General features: G+C 40.9%; 2 protein-coding genes across 4 annotated transcripts; both read left to right on the forward strand.

The window, feature by feature from the left end:
- Window positions 1–770: 770 nt before the first annotated feature.
- On the forward strand, window positions 771–12577 carry ppm1ba (protein phosphatase, Mg2+/Mn2+ dependent, 1Ba). 3 transcript variants are annotated; one of them, XM_079559458.1, is made up of 7 exons: window positions 771–1131; window positions 3307–4195; window positions 4268–4385; window positions 5320–5434; window positions 9224–9281; window positions 10090–10106; window positions 10668–12577. In XM_079559458.1, coding segments are annotated over exons 2-7 (1173 nt in total). In that variant the 5' UTR covers window positions 771–1131; window positions 3307–3331; the 3' UTR covers window positions 10669–12577. The 3 variants fall into 3 exon arrangements, with proteins under 3 accessions (XP_079415584.1, XP_079415583.1, XP_079415582.1); XM_079559457.1 differs by lacking the exon at window positions 10090–10106 and having other exon boundaries at window positions 771–1228; XM_079559456.1 differs by lacking the exon at window positions 10090–10106.
- A 580-nt stretch (window positions 12578–13157) lies between these two features.
- Window positions 13158–18288, forward strand: slc3a1 (solute carrier family 3 member 1; the record flags this gene model as incomplete). Its single annotated transcript, XM_079559608.1, has 10 exons — window positions 13158–13458; window positions 13588–13767; window positions 13842–13987; window positions 14062–14187; window positions 14277–14396; window positions 15385–15509; window positions 15765–15966; window positions 17344–17526; window positions 17645–17770; window positions 17857–18288. Exons 1-10 carry the CDS (start codon window positions 13173–13175, stop codon window positions 18286–18288), a joined length of 1926 nt encoding a protein of 641 aa, XP_079415734.1. The 5' UTR covers window positions 13158–13172.
- Between the last annotated feature and the right edge of the window lies 1 nt (window position 18289).

Genomic DNA, 18289 nt, shown 5'->3' on the forward strand with positions numbered 1-18289 from the left:
TCTGAACAGAACCGGTGACAAAGGGCAGCCCTGGCGGAGACCAACACGCACCGGGAACAGGTCTGACTTACTGCCGGCAATGCGAACCAAGCTCCTGCTGCGGTCATACAGGGAACGGACAGCCCTTAACAGAGGGCCCCGGACCCCATACTCCCGGAGCACCCCCCACAGGGCACCACGAGGGACACGGTCGAACGCCTTCTCCAGGTCCACAAAACACATGTGGACTGGTTGGGCGAACTCCCATGAACCCTCAAGCACCCGACGGAGGGTATAGAGCTCGTCCAGTGTGCCACGACCAGGACGAAAACCGCATTGTTCCTCCTGGATCCGAGGTTCGACTATCGGCCGGATCCTCTTCTCCAGCACCCTGGAGTAGACCTTACCGGGGAGGCTAAGGAGGGTGATTCCTCTGTAATTGGAACACACCCTCCGATCCCCCTTCTTAAAGAATACATACCTTCTTTCTTAATACATAAATAAATAAATAAATAAATACTGAAACTTATTACAATAAATGCATGCATTATATATATATATATATATATATATATATATATATATATATATAATATATAATTTTGGCAGCCACGGTCCTCCATATACAGCCATGCCCTAAACATACACGCTCTAGTAGTACGTAACATCATCTTGAGTGACCCTCGAACCAACCAATCACTCCTGAGGCTGTGGAAGCTTCTGACCTATCACAGAGCACATTAAGGGAAACATCCCGCCTACCAGCTGGGTGTTCAAAAAAAGAACGTCATCTGCCTCATACATTTAGCTTTAGCTAAATTAGCTAGGTTAGGTGTGAAAATCACACGTATTCCTCCTTCAACAACCGTTTTATTGTATGTACAAGACACCGGGTAAAGGCTAAGTATATGAAGGTCATGGGGTTTAAGTATGAAACATGTACATTAAAGCTTTATTCCAGTGTAGGGAAAGGAGAACTATTTGTGTGAAATGCTAGCTTAATAATGCTAGCTCACTAGCAAAGGCCGTGGAACTAAAGTGGATAACATTACCGATTACCAAGTCTTTTGACAACATTCAATCTTCCTCAGTTGAAATAGCTACGAGCTCGCTGGAGCCATTAAAGAAGTGCAGAAAAAGTGTTCAAGTAACGTAAGTACATTGATTTGATAATTAATAGCTAACTTCACGACCTCGGCAGCTTATGACCGTACTTCATCAAGTTTATGCAGCTGACCAGGTTACACGTGTAATTGTTTACCTTTGGTTGTGGAGAATTATTTTTCCTAAGTCAGTTTGTACCAAAGGTTTTGTTGTTTTATTTCATTACCGCATATTCATACTCTGCACATTGAAAGCAACCCGCTAGTTCGTATGAGCATATTAATGGAACTTACGTTGAATATAAGATTGCAATTTGATTTCAGTGATCTTCAAGGTGAACTGCGACGCATTGTAATTGAAAAGACAGTCATCTGTCATTATTTGCAACAGGTGCCACACGTGTAGTTAGTTCAGTAGCTTGTATACAAGCTCCTGAACTATATAGATTGAAGCTATAGATCAGGCATATAATGCTCCTACAGCTGTGCAACTTACATAGCAATGTCCCTTTATTCATTTTATTGGAGCACAGTGCCCTAAGAACGCAAGCACACTTCATAAGGAAGGCTCTCATTTCATTTGACAGCAGGTGAGGCAGTGATTAGCGCTCGTGCCTCACAGCTCGGAGGTCCCGGGTTCGATTCCCACATGGATGGGGCCTTTCTGTGTGTTTGCATGTTTTTAGGTTAATCCTCCAGCCAGGTGTTTCTGACCACCAACCTGACTCCACATCATGGAGATGGGTCCCCGAGCGCCAGCCCATGCTGGCAGCTCACTGCTCCTACAGGTCGTCCAGCGACACTGAGGATGGGTCAAATGCAGCGAACAAATTTCTCTACAGAGATTAATAAAGTATAACTTAACTTAATTATTTCTCATTGATTTGTTTCAGTAACCAAGTCATTACTCATTACATGATTGTTGTTGATTAGCATAAATTAACATCCACATGTGATAAAGCTGCTGTTTTAAACATTTTCAAGATGATAATGAATTATAAAGATACAGATGCACTGCCTATCTATCTATCTATCTATCTATCTATCTATCTATCTATCTATCTATCTATCTATCGTGCTTCATCACGTGTTCCTGTCGAAATCTTAAAGTGAAATCCAGAAGTAGGGCTAGTAATGATGGAATAGTCTGCTTTATGTTGCGTCGTTCCTGTCTGCAATTCCTTTTAGCGTGGCTATGCTTCATTCTCTTCTAAAACTACTGAATGAGAGGTTGGTCCTTAATTTGTAAATGACTCATATCGAGTTGTGACACAGTAGTCTTCTGTGCTCTGTTAACTTTGACAAAACCAAAAAGTACAGTGCTCATACAGTAAGCTGGGCCTGGCTGGGCCTGGCTGGTCAGCTCTACAGCGTGGAGCAAGCGAAGTGGTGTGTGTGTTGTGTATTGATTTGTGGGTAATTGTGAGCCATATATACTTTTTCACCTTTTTCACAGTGGACACAAGTCTTGTTTAAGTACAATCTTAGTTGCTTAAGCTGTCTGTCCAAATAGTGCTGGGCACAGGAAATTGATTTTGTGATGAGTCCTCATGTGGAGAAAACATGATATAGTCAGCTGAGCTCACGCTTGGTTACACACTTAAACTAAGAGTTAAATGTTACAAGGGGAATTGAATGGGAAATCAACAAATGGCTCCCACGTGACTCATTTGTTTTGCTGTGCAGTGAATTGAACTTTTGCTGTGAAGTTTCAACTTGTATCATTTGCTATCGTCGTGGCCATGGGGCTTTTTATTCATTTAGGTCTACAACCAATTTTATGGCAGTAAAGCAACTGGTTTGGACTTTGGTCTGGAGTATCATCTTGACTTTTGTATGGTAATTAAAAGTTCGTGGAGTTAAAATAATTCATTATTAGTTTGAGTTGAGTGAAAAGAATGTATTTGTAGTCTCCCATGTCTGTGTATTTTGTTTTTATTTTGTAAAATGGAATGGAGTCAAATGAAATCAAAAATCAATCAATGTGAGGGATTTTTATTTTATTTTTCCATAATCGCCCAGCCTTACCATCTTGAATTTGCTTAAAAACATGTACATTTTTTTGTGTGTATATACCAAATTATGACTGTTATGAAGTTTGGATGGGGTGCTGGGGTTTATTTTTAGGTTGTATTGTGTATGTGTACCATGTTTTTGCTCTTTTTGTTCAGTAAATTATGTTTATGAAAGAAAAAGTCAACAAGTGTCTCTCTGTCTCTCACAGGGTGTAGGTCTCTGGAGTCAGAGCCATGGGTGCATTCCTGGACAAGCCCAAGACACATAAGCACAACAATCATGGGGAGGGCAACGGCCTGCGGTACGGGCTCAGTTCAATGCAGGGCTGGCGTGTGGAGATGGAGGATGCTCATACAGCTGTTTTGGGACTTCCTGCCCATGGGATGAAAGACTGGTCTTTTTTTGCTGTTTATGACGGCCATGCTGGCTCCAGAGTGGCTAACTATTGCTCCAAGCATCTACTGGAGCACATCATCAGTGCAAGCTTTGGCCAGCAGGGTGAGAGTTCTGGCAGCGAACCTGCAGCAATGGAGCCCCCCTTGATAGAGGCTGTAAAAGCTGGTATCCGGACAGGCTTTTTGAAGATTGATGATCACATGAGGAGCTTTTCTGATCTGCGAAATGGTATGGACCGTAGCGGCTCCACAGCTGTGGGCATCCTCATTTCAACAGATCATTTTTTCTTTATAAACTGTGGGGATTCACGTGCTGTTCTTTATCGTAACTCTAATGTGTGCTTTTCAACACTTGACCACAAGCCCGGCAACCCGCGAGAAAAAGAGCGCATCCAGAACGCGGGCGGCACAGTGATGATCCAGAGGGTGAATGGCTCTTTGGCAGTTTCCAGAGCACTGGGGGACTATGACTACAAGAATGTGGACGGGAAGGGCCCCACGGAGCAGCTGGTTAGCCCTGAACCAGAGGTATTTGAAATGATGCGGGCCCCAGAATTGGATCAGTTTGTCATCTTGGCGTGTGATGGCATCTGGGATGTTATGTCCAATGAGGACCTGTGTGTTTTTGTAAAATCCAGACTTGAAGTGTCCAGTGATCTGGAAAAAGTGTGCAATGAAGTGGTGGATACTTGCCTTCACATGGTATGTACACATTGTCTCTCTGGTCTGTTGATATACTAGTTTAAATGATACATTTTGTTTTGTTTGCCTTAGGGAAGTCGAGACAATATGAGTGTGGTGTTGGTGTGTTTGCCAAATGCCCCAAAAGTATCAGAAGAAGCTGTGCGAAAGGATGCTGAGCTCAATAAATATCTTGAATCACAAGTTGAAGGTAATAGTGGTTAAATACACTCAGCACAGAAGAATCCACTCTTTTATTGTCACCACAATATGATTTTGAGATGTCCAGCAAATCTCTCTTAAATATTCAAATGTTTCCAATGACTTAATCTTGTCCGTATTATAACATCTACTGAAACCACGGCAACTTTCTCCTAAAAGTCACCTAAAAATGGACCTAATTTTTTACAAGTTTGCTTCAATTGCAGATTTTGAAATGTAACGTAACAATGCTCTGGCTGAACATCAAACTGGCTTTGTGCCACTCTCAAATTTGGCTACGGTCTTATCCAGTTCAATTTTGTTTCAAGTCACGAGTGTCTTGCAGTCAACCAATAACATACACCAAGAGTGAATAAATTGAGTGTACTGTCTTTAGTTGACGCCGGGATGTAAGCCTGACTCGCAGCACAAACTAAAGTCATAGTGGTTTGTGTAAGCAAGTGAGTTGGTATGAAGTAACACAGAAAAAGCCTGACAGTGCTCATCATCTACTGACTGTTGCCATCCTGTTACCAGGTCTGGTCTTGTAAATAGTGTAATGTGCCAGTATGCATACAAAGCTGTAGTGGCTTTGTGTCCTGTGTGTGTTGGATACCATGGGGAACACAGTACATACTTTTTTATCAGTACAAGAAAGCTATCATGTTTAAACACTGAAGGCATCACATTAAAACAGGAACGTTTTCTCCTTATGACATGATTGTATCTATAATAAGAGCATCTCGTTTTATAAACCAGTCAAATGGTTTACACAGTTTAGTGTTCATTTTGATCTGTTCTCCTCAGTAACACTTTAGTAATCTATTAGTGCTTTAATCTTGGGTGAGTAATCTTAGCCACCCTACAGCTTCACTGCAAGTTTAACTTTTTGGACATGTTCTCCCAATCCTCTTTTTTTAAAATTTGTTTGAATGGTTTTTCAGAGATGATGTCCCAGCCGGGAGAGGACGGTTATCCTGACCTGGCAACCGTGATGAGGAACCTTTCTGCTGACCACAACATGCCTCCTCTGCCCCCAGGAGGTGGCCTCGCCAGCAAGTAGGTCTTAATGTGGTCGACTGCATCTGAACTTATTCATGTACACTAGTTTTCACTTTAGATGATGTTCTTATATTCACAGTTGAAATAAAATTGGATGTATGGAGGACCGTGGCTGCCAAAACTATAAATATATACATAAATAAATAAATAAATAAATTTAAAAAAGATAACATTTGCAAAGAAATGCGTGCAATTATGAGAATAAGTGCATTTATTTCTGTATTTATTTATTTATATATTTATTTATTTCTGTATTTATTTATTTATTTACATATTTATTTATTTTTGTATTTATTTATACATTTATTTCTGTATTTCTCTATTTATTTCTCTATTTCTGTATTTATTTTTGTATTTATTTATTTATTTATATATTTATTTATTTCTGTATTTATTTATTTATTTCTCTATTTATTTATTTATTTTTGTATGTATTTATTTATTTCTCTATTTATTTTTTTATTTCTCTATTTATTTTTTTATTTATGCATTTATTTATTTATTTCTGTATTTATTTATTTATTTCTGTATTTATTTATTTATTTCTCTATTTATTTATTTATTTCTGTATTTATTTCTGTATTTATTTCTGTATTTCTCTTAATGAGATGCAAATCATGGGGTGGGTCGGGATGCCTCTGCTGTAAGCTCATTGGTCAATCTTTTTCCTTGCTCCAGAGCTTGTCCAGCATAGACGGCCATGTTGAGATCACTGTGTTCTCGCTATAGCCATGTCAGAACGGAAAAAAAAAAAAGCATTCTTCCATATGCAGCAATTGCATTGTGTGTGTGTTTTTTAAACAAATAAGTAAATTATCCTTTGCTCTGGGTCGCTGAACAGCCTCCATTTTGGAGTGGTGAACGGTTGCATGTTGGACCTCAAGCATATCTAGTTGGGGACTGCTGTGCTATGTTCTAATGAGCTGAGAAGACTGGCGGACAGGAGAATCTGTAGTGTTGACTATATTATTTTCCGTTTGGATCAGTTACGTAAAGTCCCGTCGCCAGACGTCAGTCTTAAGGCGGCATTAGTACTACTATATAGTACATATTTTTCGGTATTCGCGTAGCCCTGGCGCACACTGATCATTACATTAAACATAATCAACAGCAAATATGACCAGACCAACTACAGCTGTAACATCAGTCCTCGTGGCGGAAACGTCAGTAGGCCTACATGCGTTTCTCCGAGCTGAGCCTCCTCATCAACACATCCTTCTACTCAGACTTGAACTTATGAGTGAGGCGGACTTCAGCGCTTTGTAGTAAAATACACAGGAGCACCTGTCACTGCCTTTGCCAAAAGTCTCTCACGAGCATCGTGGACTCTCAGGGCGGAGGATGATCGTTGATACCCCTCTATCATATCAGCTATATTTTATTTTGTGCCCAGACAACACGGGAGCCGTGCGCAATTCCCGTGGAGGGAACCGTGCCAGAGAAAGAGAGAGAGGAATTAAATGCCGCCGGTCCTCTCTCTCCGTGAGGAGGAAATAGTTAGGTTACTTGTTGTGAGTTTGGGCTGGTCTAATCGGGCAGAAAGCGCGAAAGTAACACTGTGCAAATGAGTGATCTTTTCCCACTTTGTAGTGGTTATACAGCAGTTCTGCAGGCCTTCTCGTGGTTATACGGCGTATGTCTGCGTATCACGTAGTCTACTACAACACCACATCTGTGTCAGGGGGGCCAGCCCATAGCGACGGGTATAACCACTAGAAAACATGCAGGATTGCCGGATAACCACGACAAACCGGGCCAAGATACGTATCACTCATGTGCGAAGTGTTACTTTGCGCTTTCAATCGGTTTAATACACCGCACGCGACGAGCTCTCGCGCAAAGTGCGTACATGTACATTACAGGCGTGCGCTGAGAAGCGCCATGCTGTCAAGATGCGTGTGCCCACTACAAACCACTACAAATTGGGCAAAGATCACTCATTTGCACAGTGTTACTTTCGCGCTTTCTGCCCGATTAGAGACCAGCCCAAACTCCACAACAAGTAACCTAACTATTTCCTCCTCTAGCATGGAGGCGGCATTTCATCCCTCTCTCTCTTTCTCTGGCACGGTTCCTTCCAAGCTGCGCTCGTGCGCAATTGCGCACGGCTCCCGTGTTGTCTGGGCACAAAATAAAATATAGGTGATATGATAGAGGAGCATTAACGATCATCCTCCGCCCTGAGAGTCCACGGTGCTCGTGAGAGGCAAAGGCAGTGACAGGTGCTCGTGTGTGTTTTACTACAAAGCGCTGAAGTCCGCCGAAAAGTCCCCGCGTTCGAAGTGTGCGTTTTACACTCAGACACTGGAGCTTTCAGTGAAGGCTGAGAGAGACTGAAAAGTGGACGCGGCCACAGCACTGACCGAGCCATATTCATGGTACAAACGGTGGCGCGAGTGTGGGGGTGTGTGTGGGGGGAGTGTGGAGGGGAGTGTGGAGGGGAGTGTGGAGGGGAGTGTGGGGGTGCAGGCGCTCGTTCTACAGCCCCAGAGTCCGGTCGTTTTCCACGCTCGGAAACGTGTTTTCGTTGCATCGGCGCAGTATTCTGCACAGACGCAAGGCCCAGCTCATTCAGCTGCTTTTGAAAAGGACCTCACTCATAAGTTCAAGAAGGATGTGTTGATGAGGAGGCTCAGCTCGGAGAAACGCATGTAGGCCTACTGACGTTTCCGCCACGAGGACTGATGTTACAGCTGTAGTTGGTCTGGTCATATTTGCTGTTGATTATGTTTAATGTAATGATCAGTGTGCGCCAGGGCTACGCGAATACCGAAAAATATGTACTATATAGTAGTACTAATGCCGCCTTAAGACTGACGTCTGGCGACGGGACTTTACGTAACTGATCCAAACGGAAAATAATATAGTCAACACTACAGATTCTCCTGTCCGCCAGTCTTCTCAGCTCATTAGAACATAGCACAGCAGTCCCCAACTAGATATGCTTGAGGTCCAACATGCAACCGTTCACCACTCCAAAATGGAGGCTGTTCAGCGACCCAGAGCAAAGGATAATTTACTTATTTGTTTAAAAAACACACACACAATGCAATTGCTGCATATGGAAGAATGCTTTTTTTTTTTTTCCGTTCTGACATGGCTATAGCGAGAACACAGTGATCTCAACATGGCCGTCTATGCTGGACAAGCTCTGGAGCAAGGAAAAAGATTGACCAATGAGCTTACAGCAGAGGCATCCCGACCCACCCCATGATTTGCATCTCATTAAGAGAAATACAGAAATAAATACAGAAATAAATACAGAAATAAATAAATAAATACAGAAATAAATAAATAAATACAGAAATAAATAAATAAATAGAGAAATAAATAAATAAATGCATAAATAAAAAAATAAATAGAGAAATAAAAAAATAAATAGAGAAATAAATAAATACATACAAAAATAAATAAATAAATAGAGAAATAAATAAATAAATACAGAAATAAATAAATATATAAATAAATAAATAAATACAAAAATAAATACAGAAATAGAGAAATAAATAGAGAAATACAGAAATAAATGTATAAATAAATACAAAAATAAATAAATATGTAAATAAATAAATAAATACAGAAATAAATAAATATATAAATAAATAAATACAGAAATAAATGCACTTATTCTCATAATTGCACGCATTTCTTTGCAAATGTTATCTTTTTTAAATGTATTTATTTATTTATTTATTTATGTATATATTTATAGTTTTGGCAGCCACGGTCCTCCATATGGATGTTCAAACGCTAAAGTTCTATTTTTGCTGTATGTTTTTTCAATAGACGTAGCGTCATTGAAGCGGTGTACAACAGCATGAACCCATACAGGGAGGAGGATGGGGTAAGCATCTATTTATACATTCAAATATCTATGTCATGTTCATTTTAGAACATTAAACACCATTTACAACTTATCAGCAATGTGCTATAACATTTTTGCTGCAGTTTGACCCCATTAAAAGCAGGCAAAATGCTGACAAAACATTGTTTTTTCAAATGTTAAATCATGAAACCCAACATTGGAGTTAGTACTGTGACTGTGCTTGAATCCTTTCAAAGGGACTGTGGCGCATGTGTGGCACTCATTTCCGGTTCCATGCTATAGGAAGCTTTCAGGAAACAAGTTTCTGAGCTTTTGAGCTCCAGAAGCGTGAAAGAGGGTCTAGTAACAAGCTGTGAACATCACTGATGCTATAAGAATATTTAGTGCAGACTTTTTAATTCAACAATTCGAACAAACTGGAAATGACTATGGGGTTTGGAGCTTTCAGTAGCTTTATTCCAACGTTCTGCTCAGAGTCAATTACGCTGCTGTTGCTGGATTTGTTTTACAACACTCAAAACATTTACACAATGAAGACGGGACTTCTTTACTACCTTGTCAGTCATGTTTTTGTTCCTTTTGTACGTTACATGTTAAAGCCCATCACCCCACCCCATTATGAATTTTTTTTGTAAATACTATATACAGTAATTATTCAACACATGTTTTTGTCAGTTGCTAAAATAAAACCAAAGTTTTTACATGGGAATGCTGTTGGCTGCAGTTAGTCATTTAGTACAACATAGTCTAATATAGGAGCATGGAATATTTGAATTAGGGATGTATAGTTTTGTCTAACTATGTGTTCAACCTCTAATTAACGCAGCCCTCCTGTTTCATTTGGTAAGTGAGAACATATATAAGTGTTTAACCCCTCCCTTTTTTCCTTTCCCATCTGAAACGGACAACCATTGAGCATAATACTCTTTAGGCATGTTCAGTTGATGGCCACCCTCGCCACATGTCTTTCCTGTAACTCCTTCATCAGTCCTGCGCCCTGCTCTGGTCTAGTGTCCAGCATGTAGATCTCCATTTAGTTTAAGGTGCGTGTCATTTGGTCTGAGAGACGACGAATAGTGGATGCTTCTGGTCCTGTATGTTACAGCCCACAACGCACAGACACGCATGCATTGCTGTCTCCAACAGTTCTCTGTGCACGCACCTGTACAGCAGCCTGTTTGTGTGTCCAGTCCTTCAGAAATCCAGGAAAATGTGCGTGTCTAGCAACAAGGAGGGATTACAACTCACGAGAACCTGACATTTAATGTCTCTAAATAATTTGTTTGCTTTTAAGGACAAATTCACTACAACTGAGTTCATGGAAGAATGTTAAAGTGACCTCTACAGTGAAAGTGTCTGATGATATTAACTTTTTTGTCCTCTCCTCTGTGCTTTGTTTTTCAGATGGGAGCTGATATGGACTACCAGTGGTAGCTGCAGCACACAACTGCCAATCCAAAAAATAGGACCACTTTCAAGATGGCATCTGTCAGTTTTTTTTTAATCTTCAATGATAGAGTGAAGCATAAAAAAACGTGTATGTGATTACTTTAAAATGTGGGGTAACTAAAGAGAAAATCAGGGTATTAGTATAGCAGATGAAAAGCACAATTTGACCTACATGTATCCTCCTCCGGTTGCCCTTTGGTGCCTTGCTCAAATAAAGGGAGAACATTTAAAATCCTTTACTCAGATATGACCTAACCAGCCACCGGCGAACACAGAGAAGACACTAGAGACTGAACTGTTGACTGCACTTGGTGTTGACTTCGACATGAGTTATTACCAGGTGACACTCAGTTTGAGTGGCATCAGCTGTTCTTGTCAAGATGGAGGCTTTCACCTTTTGGAACATGACGTGTTGCGCCATCTGTCCCTTATGAGGATGTTACCCAAAACCTTCCATTTTAAAACAAATTATCAAATCTTCCACATTCTGTAGAGTTTAGGACAACACAGTAGTTTCTTCTAAAGGTAGACCACCAATACTTTACCTTCTCAAATGAGTCTAATCTATTCTCATACACTTCCACTCAAGAATCCTAACTACTCATTTTGTGTCCTCATTTCTTCTGTACGTCAGAAGAATGAGCTGTTATTTACATTTATCTTAAGCTTTAGAGGGTGCTGGTATTTTAAACAAAATAGACCTATATATTTTGATTTCTAACTCCCTGTTACGGTATTCTTAGTGGCCTATTGTGTGTGTGCTGTGTGGTTTTATGTGTGTTTGAAATGAAAGAACTAAGTACACACAGATTTACACAGTGATGTTCCAAAGACCAGGGACTAGAAACCTCAGCTCTCTTCCCGCTCGTCAGATACATGCACATCCTGTTTGTATTACTACTGGCCTTTATTAGCTCTGAATAAGTATAATGGAGTGAGATTATTATTTTGACTAAATGAAAAAAAGTTTTTATGTATCACAGTATCATAACTTAAGTTTAACATACATTTGAAACAGAGTATTAGAAGATGCTACACTAGTGTTAATAGGAAACAGGAAAAGGCCTGATATCCTACCCTATAAGCTTTGCCTTTATTGAATTCACTGGTAGTTTAACCATTAAGTAATTATTAAATGTATAAAAGTAAGTATATTTAGACCATTTAATAATCAATTATAAATCAAGAACCCTTCTGAGCTTTTTGTGAAGTTGCTGCATTGACTGAAAATGTAATTAGTTCACTGGCTGGTTTTTGTGGTACATCCTTCAGTGCCATATAAGGAATAGGTACTTGAATTTGTAGTTATTTTGCATTTGCAATATTTTTGGGGGTGATTTTTGTGTCTTGGGTGGGTTCTTTGTAAATGCATGTTTTGAGAATGGTTTTGTGTACAGTATAGGATTTTTGTGGCGTCTGCAATTGGGGCAAAATCTGTATTATACAGTGCATATTCTATGGCAACAACTGACAAGAATGATTCATTTGCATAATGTTACTCAAACTATGTTGGCTGATCTAAAATGTGTCATTATTTCCCAACAGTGTAATGTATAATTTTAAATAGCTATTTCTTAATGCTTTCTAAAACAATATTTTGACATTATTCTAAATCAAAGGTAATTTTACTGCACTGAGCACTGGCCAACAGTATCATTAAGCTATACCAAACACTGGGTCCAGAAGAACGGAGGGGGATTTTTTTATGTAATTCATCCTTATTTACACTGCATGGACTGAATAGAAGCGGCACAGCAGCACTACCTTCATAGTCATTTAATGACAACATAAAGCCCCTTTGATCTGTTTGTTTTAGAAAAGATTGTACTTTATCATTATTCTGATTGAATAAAACTTTAACTCAAGGCACTTTATCCCTGGTCTTTTTCCTCCTTTGGCTCTTACTTTTTCCATGAATCGACTACATTTATGCCAAGCTGACACCTGAGTCTTAACATCAGGAAAGTGCTTACCAAAGCACCAGAATCACCCTCATCACATTTCTCTTGCATAACCCGAGTACATTTGTATTCTGATTATTTAAATACTACTTGCTTTTAATTCATTGCTTAAATGAAACCAACATATGTATTCTTTGCAACAACATGTACATTTTACAAAACCTTTAAACAAAAGATTACCTTTGGGGAAACAAGCAACATCCTAGAAAGGCTAATCTTTAACAGCTCTCCAGTTTCCCACATTCCACAAGTGGCAGTTGCTCTCTGAGCATGGGATGGGGAGGGCCTGTGACGCAGGGGGAACTCTGACCCTCTGAGAGCAGATAGATTACTCAGTCACTCACAAAGACGCTCTGCTGTAGGTTCGAGTCGCACACTTGGCTGTATATTATCTATTGATATGGATTTAGGCACCAGAAATGCAGGATTTCAAGAAGATGAGAGTGAGGAGCCAACTGCACAGATCACCAAATTTGACTCTGAAGAGAAGTGCGACTCTATGTCTTTGAAGTTGGATACAGCCGAGGAGTATAACCAGATCAAACCGTATGCTGGGATGCCTAAGGAGGTACTGCTGCTGTACTCGTCCCAGGCTCGATACAAAGTCCCCAGAGAGATCCTGTTCTGGCTCACCGTGGCTTGCACACTGGCCCTGGTGGCTCTGACCATCACTGTCATCGCCCTGTCTCCGCGCTGCCTCAGCTGGTGGCAGATGTCCCCAGTTTATCAGGTTTACCCACGCTCCTTCAAGGACTCTGATGGCGATGGAGTTGGCGACCTTAAGGGTAAGACTGATGATAATAGACCGCACATAAAAATAATGTAATGTCCAACAAATGTAGTTGACAATGTGAATTTGAGACTGAAAAGAAGCAGTGATACTTTCGATTTGTTGTCAATTTGTGAATTTATAGGGATTCTAGAGCAACTGGATCATTTCGAATACCTCAACATTAAATCTGTTTGGATCAGTCCTTTCTATCGTTCCCCAATGAAGGATTTTGGGTATGATGTGGAAGACTTTCGTGACATAGATCCTCTCTTTGGAACAATGCAGGACTTTGAAGAACTCCTAGCTGAGATGCACAAGAGAGGTGAGTGACAAAAAACACCTTGTAAATCTACAGATATCTAATAATGTATATGTGCACCATGTTTCACTTTTAAGATTTGAAGATGATCATGGACTTTATTCCAAATCACACCAGTGACAAGCATCGCTGGTTCAACCTCAGCCGATCAGGTGACCCTCATTACAGAGATTACTATGTCTGGACTGACTGTAATACGTCCAACCCAAAGCCCAATAATTGGGTAAGTTGTCTGGGCCTTTTGCCAGAACTTTAGCTGTGATCAATGCTCTGTTCTTTCGGTATGTTTTCTGTTAGGTGAGCATTTTTGGAAACTCATCATGGAGCTATGATGAGGTGCGAAGGCAGTGCTACTATCACCAGTTTCTTAAGGAGCAGCCAGACCTTAACTTGAGGAACCCAAACGTTCGAAAAGAGATAAGTGTAAGAGTCCAGATACCAGTCACTATTGTGAACACTAGTTCTGTTTACTATGTCCTGGTTTGAGCTTTTGTTTTCCCATTTTCCCATAGGATCTAATTCACTTTTGGCTAGAGAAAGGGGTGGATGGCTTTAGGATGGATGCTGTGAAGCACATTTTTGAGGCTGAACACTTGAGAGATGAGCCACAGGTGGATCCTGACAAGCCCCCTGTGAGTCAACTATTGTACTACAATGTAGCATGTCTTCATCTGGTTCAACATGTTCTGAAAAACATAGTCTACTGCCGATAAAGCTTTTGCTACCTTGTATTTCATGTTTGACACAATGTAAAAGTATTTGTTAACATTTTATCAGAACACTTCATAGAACTCAAAGTTCAGTCTTGTTAACAATGTTATCACTGGAACAACATCTTATATTGTTTTATGACAGTTTTATTCACTCTGAGCTAAAGGGCAGATCTTAATCTGCAAAATCACAGGCAATAGCACATCATTTACTTGTACAAGGCCACCAAGAGATGGTTCTGTCAGTAAAAGATTTACAGGCACATGTTTTAATATTGGTTTCTACAACTGTCTAAAATGGTAATATATATTAGCCTGGCTAACACCAGACTAAAATCACAAGTGATATTTAGTCTGGGGACCACCAATTCATTTTCTCGTAGGAGAGGTGTGGTTTACGATCGTCCATAGTCGTTTATTGGGCGATACGAAAAAAAAAAAAAAAAAGTCTCATGCGTCTGCACGTAGCCCCAGCCAATCATATCATCGTATGAGATGACGTATGACGTACCCGCTGTAAACTTTTGAGCTAAATTATTTAGAACAAGGTCTAAAGCTTGATCAAAAAATACCATCGTGTCTGCTGCTGTCATGTTGGATCCGTAAATAAACTACAAGCTTCCATATATCGAATAGCGCGTCATCGTCTTGCCGTCCCTACTCGCTCTGTGATTGGTTCCCAAATCCACCGGAGATTTGGCCATGGTCCCCAGGCTGTTGTGCAGTTCGAAATAATTCGAGCGCACACAGCAGCCTGGTGTTAGCCAGGTTAAATATATATAGTGCTATTATGTGAAAATGTGGCTTTTGTAGAGCAGCGGGTTGACTGGCATTCACTTCAGCTGCAGTAAAGACACCACAAATAACTCCTCTCAATATTTATGAGTGTGTGTGCATATTACCCACATAGGAGGAAATAACCACTGAATGGGACCTCCACCACGACTACACCACCACTCAGGTGGGTTTGCATGACCTGTTGAGAGAGTGGAGGGCTGACATGGACATCTACAGTCGAGAGCCTGGAAGATACAGGTATGAGCTTTAGTGAGTGCTGTGAGAAAGTGTATACATTTTTTTTTTAAAACAACAAAACAAGAGGTCTTGAGTCAAAAAGATGTCTTTATGGAGTTTATACTTTTGCAATTTAGGATGCAAGGCCGAGGACAGTACAGATCAGAAAAAAGCTGCCTGGGGTTATCTTTACATAGATAACTAGGATTACTAGGATTAATCCCATTATTTGACTGTTTCAATGTGTCAATTCATTTTTCTATTGTTTTCTTCTAGGTTCCTGGTGACTGAATCGTATGATTACCATGAAATAGAAAAGACCATGATGTACTACAGCACCCCACTGGTTAAAGAAGGGGATTTCCCATTTAACTTTTACCTGTTGGATTTGCCTCAGAATACAAGTGGTCTATGGGCCAAACATCTCATTGACCTATGGATGTCCAACATGCCAAATGGACAATGGGCAAACTGGGTGGTGAGTAAAATTCCATTCAAAATGTGTTATTGTGAGATGTTTGTGCAGTCGGGCTTACTTTGTGCTGTAAGCTTGATTGTTATGAAATCTATATTTTATTTTTTTATCTCACATAAATGTTATTTGCTCTGTAATATCAATCTGGCTTTGGCCATGTTTCAGTCTGGCTTCATCAGGCAAAAACAGAACTTGTGCAGATAAACTGGGAGTGACAGTGGTTCTAGTAGTAGACCCGACTTATAGCTGTAAGGTATGGGGTTTGATCCCTTGTGGCCACAGCTACAAATAGCTGCACTGACAATGGAGGAGAACATGGTCCACTTAGACTCCATGTCTCCAACCTCTCTTTTGGATCTGGGTGAAGCTCTTCCGGAGGTGGGAGTTAAAGACCTGCTGACAGAGGACTCTGCCAAATGTTCCCAATAAACCCTCACGATACCTTTGGGTCTGCAGCAGTTAGTGCCTCTGCTTCACAGCTTGAAGGTCCCGGGTTCGATTCCCACCTGGACGGGGCCTTTCTGTGCGGAGTTTGCTTGATCTCCCCGTGTCTGTGTAGGTTTCCTCCGGGTACTCTGGTTTCCCCTACCACTAAAAACATGTGCAATGGGTGAATCTTCCAGCCAGGTGACCATCAGCCTGGCTCCACATCATGGAGATGGGTCCCTGCCGCTTACGAGTGGCATTGGATGGGTTAAATGCAGAGGACGAATTTCCCTCCGTTGACTTCCGGCTTAAGATAAGATAAGATAATCCTTTAGGTTGTCCTGTTGCCACGTGCACTTATGGCCGCTCGAGCATGGTGTTCATTATGAACAAACTGTAACTAGCACAGAAGTCCAATAACAAAACACCACTCAAGTTCAGATCAGGGAGGCCATTGCTCTCAATCACCCCAGTCCAGGTCACACTGTCATTGCCCACGTAGGCGTTGAAGTCCCCCAGTAGAACAATGGAGTCCCCAGTCAGAGCACCATCTAGTACCCCTTCCAGGGTTGGGTAATCTGCACTGACGTTGGGCCCCTATGCTGAGACAACAGTGAGACCCCTGTCCCCAACCCGGAGGCGTAGGGACACGACCCTTTCATTTACTGGGGTGAACTCCAAACACGTGTCGGTTGAGCTGGGGGGCTATAAGCAAGTCCACAGGAGGGCAGGCTCACGCCATCTGTTTGGGTTGAGTCTGGCTGGGCCCTGTGGGTGAAGGCCCGGCCATCACATTTGAGCCTTAACCCCCGGGCTGGCTCCAGGATGGGGCCCAGGCTGTGCCATATGACATCACATGCTCATTTATCTATCACACAAAAGTATTTGTAAAAGAATAGTTATTATAATTGAAAAAATATATATGATAAAATATACGGGATTTTACCCTTTTAGGTTGGAAACCACGACAGGTTGCGCATAGGAACAAGTGCTGGCCCATCTTTTATTCGTACTATTAATATGATGCTGCTATCCTTACCTGGGACAGTAACTACCTACTATGGAGAGGAGATTGGAATGCAGAATATCAACATTACACAAGATCAGGTACAGGACCCAGCTGGCAGATACAACGTGGTAAGTATTCAGTGTAGAAGATTACTTTTAACAAGTGTATTTTATACTGTATCTATACAGTATACTCTACTACAGAGTTTAATAATGTATAACTTGACTTATAATATATATTTTACAGAGCCTGAGTCGAGACCCTCAGAGGTCCCCAATGCAGTGGAGTGATGACATGAATGCTGGTTTCAATCCTCAAACAAACCTCACATGGCTGCCAATACATCCAGACTACAAAACAGTCAATGTAGAGGTATACAAACTACACAGATATTTTTGGTGACAAATACATGCTTTATTGTTTTATTTGTAACCAAGAATGTCCTTTTGTGTTTATAGGCCCAGATGAATGATGAGAGCTCTGTACTTGCTCAGTATCGCTATCTGAACATTCTGCGTGAGTCTGAGATGCCTCTTCACCGGGGTTGGTTCTGCCATATACACGCAGATGCCAGTGTCTTCTCCTATCTCAGAGAGCTGGATGGCCTCAGTCGGGCCTTTTTAGTCGTCCTTAATTTTGATAATGAACCAGCTGTCACTGATCTCTCCTCTATAATCGAATTACCAAGCCAGGTTAATGTTTTGATGAGCACAGTGCACACGAATAAAGGGAAAAGTATGCCCAAGACGAAAATCCAAACTGAGGCGGGCGAGGGGCTGTTGATCCAGTTCTCAAGCAACATGAAGTTTAACCACAACCACAAAGAGCAGTGTTACATCTCTGAGAAGGCTTGCTATCTCGAGGCAATGGGCATACTTTACAAATGCTAAC

This window comes from Gobius niger, assembly GCF_951799975.1.
Source record: "Gobius niger genome assembly, chromosome: 7".
Taxonomy (NCBI): domain Eukaryota; kingdom Metazoa; phylum Chordata; class Actinopteri; order Gobiiformes; family Gobiidae; genus Gobius; species Gobius niger.